Below are 13,455 nucleotides of genomic sequence, written 5' to 3'. Positions count from 1 at the left end.
GATTGTGCAATCCGTGTCTTAACACCATATCAGGAAGCCATTCTGATAGCCAAACGCTCATGAATGCTATTAAAATAAAGTAGCACTAAACCGGATTCTGTTTTTTGTTTTGTTTTGTTTTTGTTTGTTTGCCTGAGACAGGGTGTCTCTGTGTAACCATGGCTGTCCTGGGACTCCCTTTGTAGACCAGGCTGACCTCAAACTCAGATATCTGCCTGCCTCTGCCTCCCAAGCGCTGGGATTACAGGCATGCGCCACCATGCCCGGCCCTAAAGCTGACTCTTCATAGTGGGAGAGTGGCTGACCTGATCAGGATTTTCCAATGTCTATGACAGTGGACTGTAATAGTTACTACTATCAATATTTTCATTACATTCCTTTACTGGGATCTAGGGGGCACCCTCTTGTGTCTGTTAATTGTAACACCACTCCAGCCCCTTTGGCGGGCGGTGGGGGTGTGTGTGGGTGTGCTGATGGTATTGCTTTTAGTTCTTAGTACCCATCCAATTGTTGATTGAAAATATTCAAAAGAATATTTGTGCTTTCTTTTGAATGAGGTGGCGAGGACAAACATGTTTTCTTTTCCTTCTCATTCACCTTTATAAATATAATATAACGGGAACAGAGAGATGGCTCAGCAGTTAAAAGTATGGCAGCTCACAACTGCCTGTTACTTCAGTTCCAGAGGATCTGGTGCCCTCTCTGGTCTCGGTACATGCTGCATGTACATAGTTCAGGCAAAACACATTCATATGCATAAAATACATCTTTAAAAATTGAGTACAACAGCTATTCGCAGAGCTTACATTGCACTAAGAGTCATACACATTCTAGCGATGAGTTAAAGTGTGCGGGAGGATGAGGTGAGGTGTAAACACTACCCTCTTCTGGGAGAGCTAGATGTCCATACTGAGGGGTCCTGGGACTGGCCCTCAGCAGATACTGAGAGACATAATCATAAAATTCAGCCCTACCAATCTCCAAATGGTCTCAAAACGTCAAGCCAAAGGTTGGCTCTTCATTAGGTCAGGCTGTGAAGCTTCAGCAGATGGAAATGTATTTAATCAAAAGGTTCTTGAGCTAAACATTGGCTGCTTTGGTGAGGGGACAGCTCTGGGAATTAGCAGAGAAAGGGGGAGAGACACTGTAGACTCTTAACCTATGTTTGTGTTTGTTTCCCAGTGCTGGGGTCCAAGGTGGAGCTTTGGGCATGCTAAGAAAGTGCTCTGCCACTGAGCTAACCCCAAACTCTAGGCCTGTGTTTTCTGGGTTTATTTTTAAGTCACTAATCTGTAAACCTGAACTTTTTTAAGAACTCCAGACCCACTGAGGCACATCGGAAGTTAAAGAAGTTGTGCCCTTGCTCCCCGACATACTGCAGCTGATGACTGCTTCCAGACTGGTCAGCTGAGAAGGCCAGAACACTGGGACGTCCTCGGGCCGACACTCCACGTAACTTCCATAGTCAGGTTTGGAAAGTGCCTTGATTCCCAAAAGTTCTGCAGATAGAAAAACAACAGCAAGAAGAAAACCAGGATTCCTCTGGTCAGTACTAGCTACATGGACACACTGAGTATGTTATGAATCTTTCTCCAAAGAGACGCTAGTTGTAAGCTAGAGAGATGGCTCAGAGGTTAAGAGCACTAGCTATTCTCTGAAAAGTCCTGAGTTAAATCCCCAGCAACCACATGGTGGCTCACAACCATCTATAATGAGATTTGGTGCCCTCTTAAGGTGTGCAGGCATTACACACAGGCAGATCACTGTATACTTATTAAATAAACAAATCTTAGGAAAGAACAAACAAACAAAATGCTAGCTGTAGCATTACCTCAGATGGAAAGGAAAAAGAAGAGGAGAGACAGGAGGAGGAGTTAATGATGGCATTAATGAGGAGTTGAAGCTTTAGCAGATCAGGATGTTCTGTAACTTAGGCCCATGTTGACTGGTACAACCAGGCCTGATATCTCAAGCTGCATGGTGTGGTTTCTAGAGCGAGTCTATAGTGCGTTTAGCTCAGGACTGGCCTCGTAGCACACAGATTCCTAACAAAGCCAGCAGTGTGAGTGTTTGTGTGTGTGTGTGTGTGTGTGTGTGTGTGTGTGTGTGTGTGTGTGCGCGCGCTATCTTGATACAGACTTGATACAGATTAAGTTACACAGCTGTAGCCTCTGTTATTTCAGCAGCCCTCACTCTGGCCCAGAGTTATTGGCATGCTGCTGACAGTAAGGATGGGGACAACAAAGACGCATGTGTCCGGCCCAGGTTATCCCAACAAATAAGACAACTCAGCTGGGTGGCCCTGAGGCTGTTTTAGGTGAGAAAGGCTGGTAGTGCTGATGGTACTTTCATAGACCACCAGGCCTTTGATGGGCAACGTCAAGTACATGGACACTGGCTTGCACCTGGGCCAACCCCAAGCTTTACTCAGGCCCTCTGGGACCCCCAGGAGGCCTGGGCAGCATCCGGATTTGGATCTGAGAGTGAATGAACAGTTCAAATGCAAGTTTGAGTTTTCTTTATTAATCTTATTGTGTGTGTGTGTGTGTGTGTGTGTGTGTGTGTGTGTGTGTGTGTGTGTATGTGTGTGTGGAGAGAGAGAGAGAGAGAGAGAGAGAGAGAGAGAGAGAGAGAGAGAGAGAGAGAGAGGAGAGGAGAGAGAGAGAGAGAGAGAGAGAGAGAGAGAGAGAGAGAGAGAGAGAGAGAGAGAGAGAGAGAGAGAGAGAGAGATGCACGATTGTGGGCAGCACATGCAGAACATGCATGTAGGGGGTCAGAGGACACCTTAAAACAAAGAGTCCCACTGCAACCCTCTGCCCCCCAAATTCGAGGATCATGTGGTGCTCATAGGAGTTGTGTGTGCGTCACAAATCCTCAAGATGAGAGTCACCAGTCTAGCAAGGCAGTGCCTTAAACCAGAGGGCAACTGGTACTGGACCTCTGGGCCTTGCCCAGGCCCTCGACTCTGGGACTTCTCTAAGCACAGCACAAGCTCCTGGATGCTTCTCGGGCCCACGTTGGAACCACAACTTGGGTAGACACTGACCTGGGTCGCCAATGTGGACGGGTTGTCCTTGCTGTCCTCCCACGGAGTGAGTGGCCTGCAACAGCCTTTCCAGCTTGTCCTTGGGAATGGGTCTCATTGTGACCACCAGAGGGCAGCAGAAGCCAGCAATGGTGGCGCACGACACTGTTGTCTGACCAGTGACAATGTAAGGGGGACAATAGAAATCAACACAGATTCAGGCACCAACACTCACAGTTCAAGAAGCCGCAAGAAGCCAGAGGTGCCAGTAGCTGTTCTAGAAACAAACCTTCTACTTTCAGGGGCCACATAGATGGGGCACCTGGTTGATAATGAGCGACTCAAAACCAAACCAGCAGAGGGGTTTACTCTGCCTACATCTCTTTAGCAGTGTGATATGTCTTCTAAGCTGGGCAGAGTAATGTTTTAACCATATAAAAACAAATTCAGGGTGGCATGTAGCCCCAGCACTTGGGAAGCAAAGGCAGGAAGATGGACAGTTTGAGCCTTGACTACATGTGGAGTTTTAGAGTTATCCTTGGTGACACAGGAGAGCCTGCCTTAAAACATAAACACACAGGTGGGACAGCAAAGAGGTGAGGAAGAGAAGAGGAGACCAAGATTACTGCGAATGACCAGATGTGGTCACCAGAGCCTGGAAACGGCGTGCTTCCCACTAACAGCTAAGAGGCCAGACCGGCGGGTCTGCTGCTGTTGTCATTTTGGAGTATCAGTGTAGAGGGGTCTTTGAGAGTCTGAGAACTGTACTGTGATTTGAAGCTATTTGCTAAATACTTTATCAGCCACAACGCTACAGGAGCTGTTGATCCAACAGTCCTTTGTCACCAACATTACAAACTGAAAGAAATGCTAAATTTCATCTGGTTTATAAAACACACACACACACACACACACACACACACACACACACACACACACACAGAGAGAGAGAGAGAGAGAGAGAGAGAGAGAGAGAGAGAAAGAGAGAGAGAGAGAGAGAGAGAGAGAGAGATTCCCCACCCAGTCTCACTGCCTGCTGCACTTCTGGATTCCACAGAGACGAGCCTGTCCCCGGATGCCCTAGTCCTCCCTTCGTAGAGTCTGCACAGGGCGACCTGGGTGACTTTCACTGGTGGTACATTTCTTCTCCCCCTGCAGTGGGGCTTACGACAGGTTCAGAGCACAGCCAGGACCATAATCCACTGAGGCAACTTTGGCTGCCACTTAAGTGGCTTGCTGTTACCACCCTGGCAACAGCAGGATGAGGCTCTGGTGTGCTGCCAGCCTGGTGTCTCTGTGACAGCACCTGGCACAGAGTGAAGGCACATGTAGGCCACTTACAAAGCCAGGCAGTGCTCCTGGGGGACTGAGATGCCTCTGTTTAGGATGGACCATCTATCCAGGCCATCATTCGCACTCAAGGTGGCTGTACAGCCATCTCAGGACCTAAGGGCAGTGGGGGTCGGGTTGCTACAGACGAAGCTGCAAGGTAACCATGGAGAGAAGGGGCACTGAGGTGTCATGGTTAACTGACAGGCTGTGGTGAACATCTATAGACACCGAGCCTCTGGGCAAAGCTTCCTTCAATCACCACATCAGTCAAGGGTTTGGTTCCAGTGGGCTTTGGGACCTGGTAGGTCCCTATTTCTCATCCTCTAGATCTTCTTTTCTTCATTTCAAATGAGGGGCTGTGCTGATGTGCCTGTGGCTGTCCCAGCTCTCACTTGCTACAAATACTAGTGGGTCCCAGGCAGTGGCCAGGGCTCTGGGCTCTGTCCTCACCCCCCCTGTCACTTCAGTCCAGTCTCTTGCACCTTCAAGGGTAGTGCAGGATGGAGACAATCTTGTTTCTGACCCGATATAATCCAGGTCTCTCTGACAGGGGCCAAAGGGGGACACCTTTGTAATCAACATAACAAACAGTGCTCAAGATGAACTCTGCAGTCACGTGCACAGGGAAGCCGGAAGGCTGGTCATGTGCACAGGGAGGCCAGAGTGAGAGGCCAGACTTGTCCCAACAGCATCTGGGAAGGAGGCAGTAGGGGCAGTGACTCCTTTCTTCTCCCATTTTAGCAGGAAGACAAGCTCATCAACTCAGCCAGGGACAGTCCCTAAGAGCAGGAGTGTCCCCAGGAGAGGCCACCCTCCAGCCTTTGTTAATCTTCAGTGGCCACCTGTGCCTGTAATTACAGCACTGGGGGAGATGGAGAAAAGAGCATCCTTAGCCTTAATCAGTGACTCCCCCCACTAAGAGACCTTGTCTCAAAAGCCAAGGTGGGGCCTGTGAAATGACCAGCGGGTAAAGGCACTTGCTGCCGTGCCTTATGACTTGAGCTTGGTTCCCAAGCCCCACATGGTGGAAGGAAAGAACTGATTACTGTAAGTTGTCCTCCAACCTCCACGTGTGCATTGCCCTACCCAAGCCACTCTTCTCCAAGTAAGTGCAATTTAACAGGAAACAAGGTGTACCACTCCTGATGAGCACCAGCTGACCTCTGGACTGAACACACATTTATATACAGGCCATATCAGAAGTGGGTGGAAGAGAGGCTGGCTTAGAGGCTAATGGCTTTGCCTGGGCCTGGCTTAGGGTTTCTGTTTCCTGTACCAATGTTCTCGCCACCACAGAGAAAGACGACTCCGTGCACATTTTCAAGCCATGTTGCCCAGGGGCGTGGCCCTACCTTGTAAGCTCCTATGTGGTTGGGACCTGCCGGGTCTCTCCTGGGGATCCCCGCCTGCTCCAAGGCATCTTCTATGGAGAAGCTGCAGTCCATGAGGAAAGTCACCATGTCCTTCAGGAGCTCTGAGTACTCTTCCAGTGAGGCCACGGTGCCTGTGCAGGTGCCAAACTCGTATTTCTGGAACTGTGGATGGATGGTCCTGGAGGAACAAGGCAGTACTCATGAGCCCCTGGCTCTTTGTATGGTCCCCCAGTGATGTGCTTTTTAGTTGGGCAGTGGAGGGAGTATCAGGGCTGCTCTACACTAGGGTACCTGGTTGTCACCTAGGGGCTTTGCTAGTGTCCTGAAGCATGACCAAACCAAAGCTACCGAATCAACATGTGAAAAACATAACCTGTGGGCCCCACCCCATTCGGTTTCCTGAAGCTCAGCATGAGATCAACCAGGCCCACAAGAATAAACTGTTGGTGGATTTTCTGTCAAGGAGGGTTGCTGGCCAACTCAGACAGAGGCTGGTGGCCTCAAGGGACCTCTCCGAGCTCACAGGGTAAGGCCTTCTCTCTCCACAGAGGACTCTCCTATGAGGCTGATAACCTCAGGTGGTACAAGCTTCATCTCTGCTCGCCCCAAATCATTTGCTGAGCTCTTCTTCCTTTCTAGTCATGTGCCAAGGGACGAGGTTGCTGTACGAATGGCCAGGATGTGATGGCCACCTCCAGGCACCTGCTACACGGAGCAGCACATGTCTGGACAGTGGAGAAACACAGGCCAACAAGAAGATTCCTCTTCTACCTCTCTGCTTTGGATGTCCAGTATCCCAGAAGCTCCTGGGTTGAATGGGTGATCCCAACCTTTGGTGGCTTTGGCAGGTATGGACATTTAAGGGGTGAGGACTAGCAAGAGGAAGCGAGGTCATTGGGGACATCCCCTTGATGAAGCAGTTGCGACGTTTTCATTGTCTCTGCTTCACGAGCAGCTTTCCTCCACTCCATGCCCCCCTGTGATGTAGTGCTTTGCCACAGGTCCAAGTGATAGCCAGTCGACCACGGACTGAGGACTCCAAAACAGTAAACCACACCTTTCTGTCTTTAAGATGATTGCCTTGGGTATTTCTCATAGTGGTGGAAAGCTAACAACCCACGAAGCGGGAAGTGTTGGGTCTTGAGGCATAAATAGGAGTTTACAGGTTGGATAAGGAGGAAAGCACACATAGGCAGAGGTAACAGGAGGTGCTAAGGGTGGAGGCGCTGAGTATGGGACCCATGAGAGGTCTGCACCAGGAGGCTCCAAGCTGGCAAGACAGAAGTACCAGCTCAGGCCCCCAGTAGCATTTTTGAGGGGCCCTCTGATCCTTGGGCCTACAGAATGATAATGGGAAGCCATGCCTTGGGGGAGAGCTAGAGGTGGCCTGAGTGTCAGGAGAAGCTGAGCTGGAGCCGGGTCACCACTAGTCTTGAGATGGGGCTAAGGCACAGGCCACAGGCAAGCTCTGGGACACTTTGAAATTGTAGAGTCACATGATCCGATGAAGATTTAGATAAGGCCACTTTCCTGGGTGAGTAGAAGATAGCGCAGAGGGAGGAGAGAGTGGGAGAAAGATAAGGAGCATTATAGTGTCTTATAGTCTAGGTCAGAGAAGATGGACGCTGTAGCCAGCTTTGTGAACAAAGCTAGGGCATAGTTGAGAGGCACTGAGGCAGGATTTCCAGGGTCACCTTGGAGACTCACCTATTATGTGTGGGAATACATTTAGTAACCCCAGTGCATGCCCGACATTAGCTAGCCCCAGCCCTTACATGTTATTTCCCCTTATATTTCTACACCTGACATTTACTTTATAAGTAAGAGATACCCACTAATTATGGTATACTGTAGTAAAAGTTATTTAAAACATTGAGTTGTTTATTCCTGAAGCTTTCCGTGCAATATTTTTAGACACTGGTCACCGGTGGGTAACTGAAACTGTGGAGTGTGAACAGGAGCTAAGGGGGATGTCTGCTGTTTAAGAGTCTGGGCAAACATGCACAATATGAATGGTATTTTCCTCTGGGCTTAGTGATACGAGCATTACTCTTTTCTTCTTAATCCTGTGCAAAGGCTTTTTTGGTAGGAAAGATTAAGTAACAGGTGGTAGTGCCTGTCATGGGTACTTTTAATTGTTGATTTGACACTAGCTAGAATCACGTGGGAAGAGAGTCTCAGGTTGGCCTGTAGGAATGTCTTTGGGAGAGGCTGGAGAGATAGCTCAGCAGTTAAGAGCACTGACTGCTCTTCCAGAGGTCCTGGGCTCAATTCTCAGCACCCATGAGGTGGCTCACAACCATCTATACTGGGACTGGTGCCTTCTTCTGTTATGCAGACATACATGCAAATAGAACACTCATATACATAAATACATCTTTTTTAAAAAGATTTATTTATTTATTATTATGTATACAGTGCTCCGCCTGCATGTATGTCTGCCTGTCAGAAGAGGGCATTAGATCACATTATAGATGATTGTGTGCCACCATGTGGTTACTGGGAATTGAACTCAGGACCTCTAAAAGAGCAGTCAGTGCTCTTAACCTCTGAGCCATCTCTCCAGCCCCCAATAAATCTTTTTTTTTAAGAATAGCTTTGGGAAATTATATTAATTAACTGCAGTGGGAAGACCTATCTCCTGTGGGTGGCACCATTCCCTAGGCAAGGAGATCCTGAGCTCTGTAAGAAAGAGCAGGAAAGATGAGCATACACTGGCGTGCATGATTAATGTATTGCTCTTGAGCCAGGTATGGTAGTGCACAACTCTAATCCCAGCACTCAGGAGGCAGAGGCAGACACATCTCTATGAGTTCAAGGCCAACCTGGTCTACACAGCTAGTTCCAAGCCAACCAAGGGTAGATAGTGAGATCCTATGCCCCAACCCCAATTTATTGGTTTTTCTTTTCTCTTGACTATGAATATAATGTAACTGACTGCTTCCGGTCCTGCCACCTTGACTACCCTAGTAATTGTGAGCTAAGATAAACCCTTTTTCCCAAAGTGCTTTTATCAGGGTATTTAATCATGACAATAGGAAATGAAACTAAGACATCTCCAGGCGTGGGCAGACACAAGGGCAGGTGTGGGGTTGGAGGAGAAGGTATGAAGTGGGAAAGGTAGAGAGGGCAGCTTGCTCCTGAGTAGCGGTCATATGAAGCTCCATCCTAGGACCTGTGTGGTCCCCAAGGCTGGACCAAAGTGTGCCTGGTAACACAGAACCCCAGCTGTAGCATCTTCCCTTGCTTACAACTACTGTAGCACAGGCTTCTTACCTTATATCTGGAACAGTATTCAGGTGAAGCAGCATCTTCCTGGGCTCACTTTGGCCCAATAGGGGTAGAAGACCATGGTTGGCTTGGCAGAAGCTTTCAAAGGCTGGTGCTAAGGATCTGGGCAGGACCACCACACTAGCTGGTTGGAGTCCTGGGTTGGGTGGGAGATGGGACAGAGGCACACTTGGTTGCTGTTTGCGCACTTGGTTGTTGACTGACATGATTCAGATGCATACAAACGTGTGCTTAAATATATAGCTGTGTATGGTGAAGGAGCATACATATAACCCTAGCACCCAAGAGACTGAGGCAGGAGGTCACAAGTCTGAGGTAAACCTGGGCTACAAAATAAGGCTGTCTCAACAAACAAACAAACAAATTGAAAGTATACAGTCTAGCACTTTTTACATAATGCACCCACTCACCTATTAAGCACCCAGATTGAGAGACTGCATGGCCAGCTCCTCAGAGTCAGTACCCTTGCTGGTCCATAACTTCTAACCACACAGGTCCCATTACTGAACTTCATATAATGGAACCATAGACCATATATTTTTAAAGCCCTAATTCTTTCACTAATGTCTGGGATTGACCCATACCATTGCATTTACTGGTGTAGTCACACAATGAGAATTGACCCCTGTCTACTGGGGGTGAGGTGGGGTGGGGAGGGACTTTTAACTTGGGTTATTGCAAATGGCACCTCCATGAGCATCACAGAGCATACATTTGGTGAGTATACTTGTGCTCTCCCATTTGACATGAATCTGGGCTTACAGTAGAAAAGCCCAGTCAACTTTACTAAACATCACCCAGCAACTTCCTTTTGTGGTTTCTACTGACTGGCACAGCCACCCATCATGGGCATCTCTGGTACTTGGTGCTGCATATCTTTTTCATGTTTGCAGTCCTGGTGGCTGTGTCACGGGCGACACTGTGGTTGCAATATGCTGTGCTTGTTACTTCTCTCACTGAATGAAAAAAGCAACTAGAAGGAGGAAGGACTCACTTTTGGTTCATAGTTTCAGGGGATACAGATATGCTTTCTCTCTTCTCTCCTCCTCTCTTTATAAAATTGGTGAAATAACTCAAAGGATTATATCTGCATAATAATCATGGTTGTCTCCAGGTGACAAGACTACAAGTGATGTTGGTGCTCTTCTCTATACCTTTTCCGGTGTTATGATACTAAGATTGTCATGTTTGGGGAAGTCTCTAGAAGTCCATGAGTTGGAACTTTGGTTCTTCTATATGTCGGTGGGAGGGTGTTTTTTGGGCCATGGCTGCAACCCTCATCAGTGGGTTAATATTTTCTCATGTGAAGTTTTATTCTCACGAAACTGGCTTACTTTCTACAAAAGCAGTTATTTTAGAGCACCGTCCCCATTCCTGCTCTCCCTCTGGCATGTAGCTGCTTGCCTTCCACTTTTCACCATGAATTAGAGCTGTATGAGGCCCCTGCTGGATTCCAGCACCAGGGTCTTAGGGTCTCTAGTTTCCCAAGCTGTGTACTAACAGAAACTCATTCTTTTTATAAACTATCTACTATGGTGAATTAACCTTGACTATCGACTTGATGGGATTTAGAATCACCATGGACACCAATATCTGAGCATGGGTAGACAAGGTTAATTGAGGTAGGAAGACTCATTCTGAAGGGCTAGGCTGAGCCCGGTTAGAGCTCTACTCTTCAACTCACAGTGTTAAAACCCCAATATCAGCCCTTAAACCCCACTCAAGGATTTGAGAGGGAAGAACACTTGGGGGGAATGTGAGGGCTGCGCATTGCTAAAAGGACATGACTAGAGTCACATACTGGCCCACCTCCACAGGGACCAGTGAATTCCAGATAGAGTCATATAGTCACAGAAAGAATTCCCCTAGAAGCCTTTAAAGAGCCTGAGAGTTCCCCCTGCCCCCTCCACGGGGTCACTGCCATTTTATGTGGATGCTCTCTCTCTCTCTCTCTCTCTCTGTCTCTCTCTCTCTCTCTCTCTCTCTCTCTCTCTCTCTCTGTCTCTCTCTCTCTCTCTCTCTCTCTGTCTCTCTCTCTCTCTCTCTCTCTCTCTCTCTCTCTCTCTCTCTCTCTCTCTCTCTCTCTCTCTCTCTCTCTCTCTCTCTCTCACACACACACACACACACACACACACACACACACACCCTGCATGGCAGGCTGTTTCTGCAGAATAAGTGCTCTTCGTTTTTACATGCTATTTGAGTCTGGGTCTTCCTTCAGTGATTTTTGGACCCTTATGACTCTAAGTATGAATGCCATAGGCTGGGGTTCAGGACTAAACAAAAAGGAAAAAGTGGGCTAAGCATCATCATCACCTCCCTCTGCTTCTTGGCGGCCGGTGCCATGTGATCATGTGACTCCTGCTCCTAAAGCCCTATCTTTCCCGCAGTGGACTGTAGCACCTGGAACTGTGAGCCAGAACCTTTCATAAGTTGCTTGTCACAGCAACGAGGACAGGCAACCATCATGCCCAATGTCAGATGTTTTGCTATAGTTAAGACAGAGACCACACCACAGACAGAGCTGTGCTCTGCTGGAGAAATAAGCTCAGGAACCATTTTCCTAACTGCCAGATGTGCGCCATGGTGGACGCTTCTGCTCTACAAGAACACTGTTAGCAGATGTCTACTGTGCGCTCATGGTGCTCCAGGTTGGACTGTGCTAAGGGATTCGTGGCAAACTCTTTGTCATGGCACTGTATCCAGTGGGTTGCGGGCTTGGGGGTCTTTGTATGATGGGTCCAAGACTTCCTCAGAGAAAGGGGGTGAAGAAGACATGACCATCTTCTGGGAGAACCCCAGGACCAGTAAGTGGTGAAGCAGTGCTGCTACTCATCTGCCAAGGTCACCCACAGGCTTCCTGTCGGAGGATGCTGTTGGACTTCTCAAGCAGGCCCAGCCAGGGCTCCCCAGTGACCTGCACCTGCAGTGAGGTGGAGGGGAAGGAGCCAGCTTAAAAGGCCTCCCTCTGCCTTTCCCCTCCAAAGCCTATTGTGAGGACAAATTGGATTTTTAATGCAATACATCAAGGAGGCATTAGGGACACAAAGCTTCTTTGTTTCCTCTTTAATTAAATGCACTTTGGGAGCTGAGCTTAGGTTTTGTTCACCTCCACTGAGGGAGATGAATAGAAGAGTCCTGAGTTGTCCTCATCAGAGGGCGGTGGGGCAGACCACACTTGTAGGTGAGGGTGCCTCACAACCAGGGTGATTCATGTACCCCTGGGGCTCTCAGGTTCCATTTAAGGTCATAACTTTCTCTTTGTGGAGAGAAACTGAGTGATTTATTCTAAGTCTTTTAACCAAAAAAATCAATTTTTTAACAAGAAGAAGACACAGAAAAGAAGAAAAAAGTCCTTTAGTGCTTTCAATCAGAAAGCCTTTGCGACTCAGCTCTAGGTTGGAGTTTCCAGCTCTGGGGACACAGTACGTTTTCCTGATGGGTCAGGAGCAGTTGGAAGGACATGATGTGCCAAGGGTCCCTCCAGGAGGGTCCTGGGGAGGAGCCTGTCCTCATTTTCATTTTGTAAACAAGCCTGGGACGGTCACACAGTTTACTCACAGGGAGGCCCAAGGCCTCCTTGAGGTCCCAGGAAGTCACTGGCTGGGGTGGCTTTGATAGGCCTTGGGAATCATCTCTACCCATTCTGCTTCTGCCATTTACGTACTAGTGGGCCGCCTTCCCTGACTCAGGCTGAGAGGACCTTAGTCTGTGGTGTAAGCAGTCTGGAGCTATGACTTGCCTACATGCCTCAACAGACTGCTTTCTCTTGGAGTCCTGAGCTACTCCTGAAAGAAGTCTGGCACCGTGTTGGGGACTGTTCTAGCTTCCCTTTCTAGTGCTGTTGTAAACACCATGACCAAAAGTAACTCGAGGAGGAAAGGGTTTAATTTGGCTTCTACTTCTGGGTTACAATTTGTCATTTAGGGGCAGTTAGGGCCGGGACCCAAGAACTGAAGCACTGGGCTAACTACCTGAAACCCTGTCTTAATAAAACCAACCAATCAAACACTCAGACAACCGTCTCGTCCCACTAACCTTCAGTCATGCTGGATGTATGTCTGACGTGTGCTGCCTTTGGTAGACTCCTTACGATGGAGGGAAGAAAGGATCTCAAGAGAAGTGAGAAAGGCATCAGACCACCATCCCTGGTTAGGCTGCAGGGAACCTGCGCAATGGAGGAAGGCAGAGGTTAGAGGCAGACTCCCTTTAGGCAGAGCTGGTGTTGGATTCTATGTCCTGGACTGTCTATGGCCAAGCACTGTTTGGAGTAAGATCTTCCCCAAGACAGGTCTCGGGGTCCAGGGAGAAATTCCTAACACTTGGTGACTTCTGTATGCTCATCTCCTGAACCGGGGTGTCTTCTATCCCACTCTGAGGGTCTTTGTGTTCTAAGAAGCAGCTGAGAATCCAGTCCTCTGCGGAGCAGCCATT

The 13,455-nt window shown here is 48.4% G+C and overlaps 1 protein-coding gene across 1 annotated transcript in view; it reads right to left on the bottom strand.

Annotated features, from left to right (window-relative positions):
- Dglucy (D-glutamate cyclase) overlaps positions 1 to 13,186 on the bottom strand; it is a 47,210-nt gene extending 34,024 nt beyond the window's left edge. Inside the window, exons 1-5 of the mRNA XM_051150532.1 lie at positions 13,060 to 13,186; positions 9,007 to 9,157; positions 5,710 to 5,908; positions 3,047 to 3,197; positions 1,377 to 1,499 (exon numbers count right to left, since the gene is read on the bottom strand). Coding sequence (XP_051006489.1) covers positions 1,377 to 1,499; positions 3,047 to 3,197; positions 5,710 to 5,908; positions 9,007 to 9,157; positions 13,060 to 13,156 — 721 coding nt within the window. The 5' untranslated portion in view covers positions 13,157 to 13,186. The remainder of the gene's footprint in view (positions 1 to 1,376; positions 1,500 to 3,046; positions 3,198 to 5,709; positions 5,909 to 9,006; positions 9,158 to 13,059) is intronic.
- Positions 13,187 to 13,455: the final 269 nt, after the last annotated feature.

This window comes from Acomys russatus, chromosome 1, assembly GCF_903995435.1.
Source record: "Acomys russatus chromosome 1, mAcoRus1.1, whole genome shotgun sequence".
Lineage (NCBI taxonomy): Eukaryota > Metazoa > Chordata > Mammalia > Rodentia > Muridae > Acomys > Acomys russatus.
Note: the sequence above shows the minus strand (reverse complement) of the source record. Positions and strands in the feature narration are given on the sequence as shown.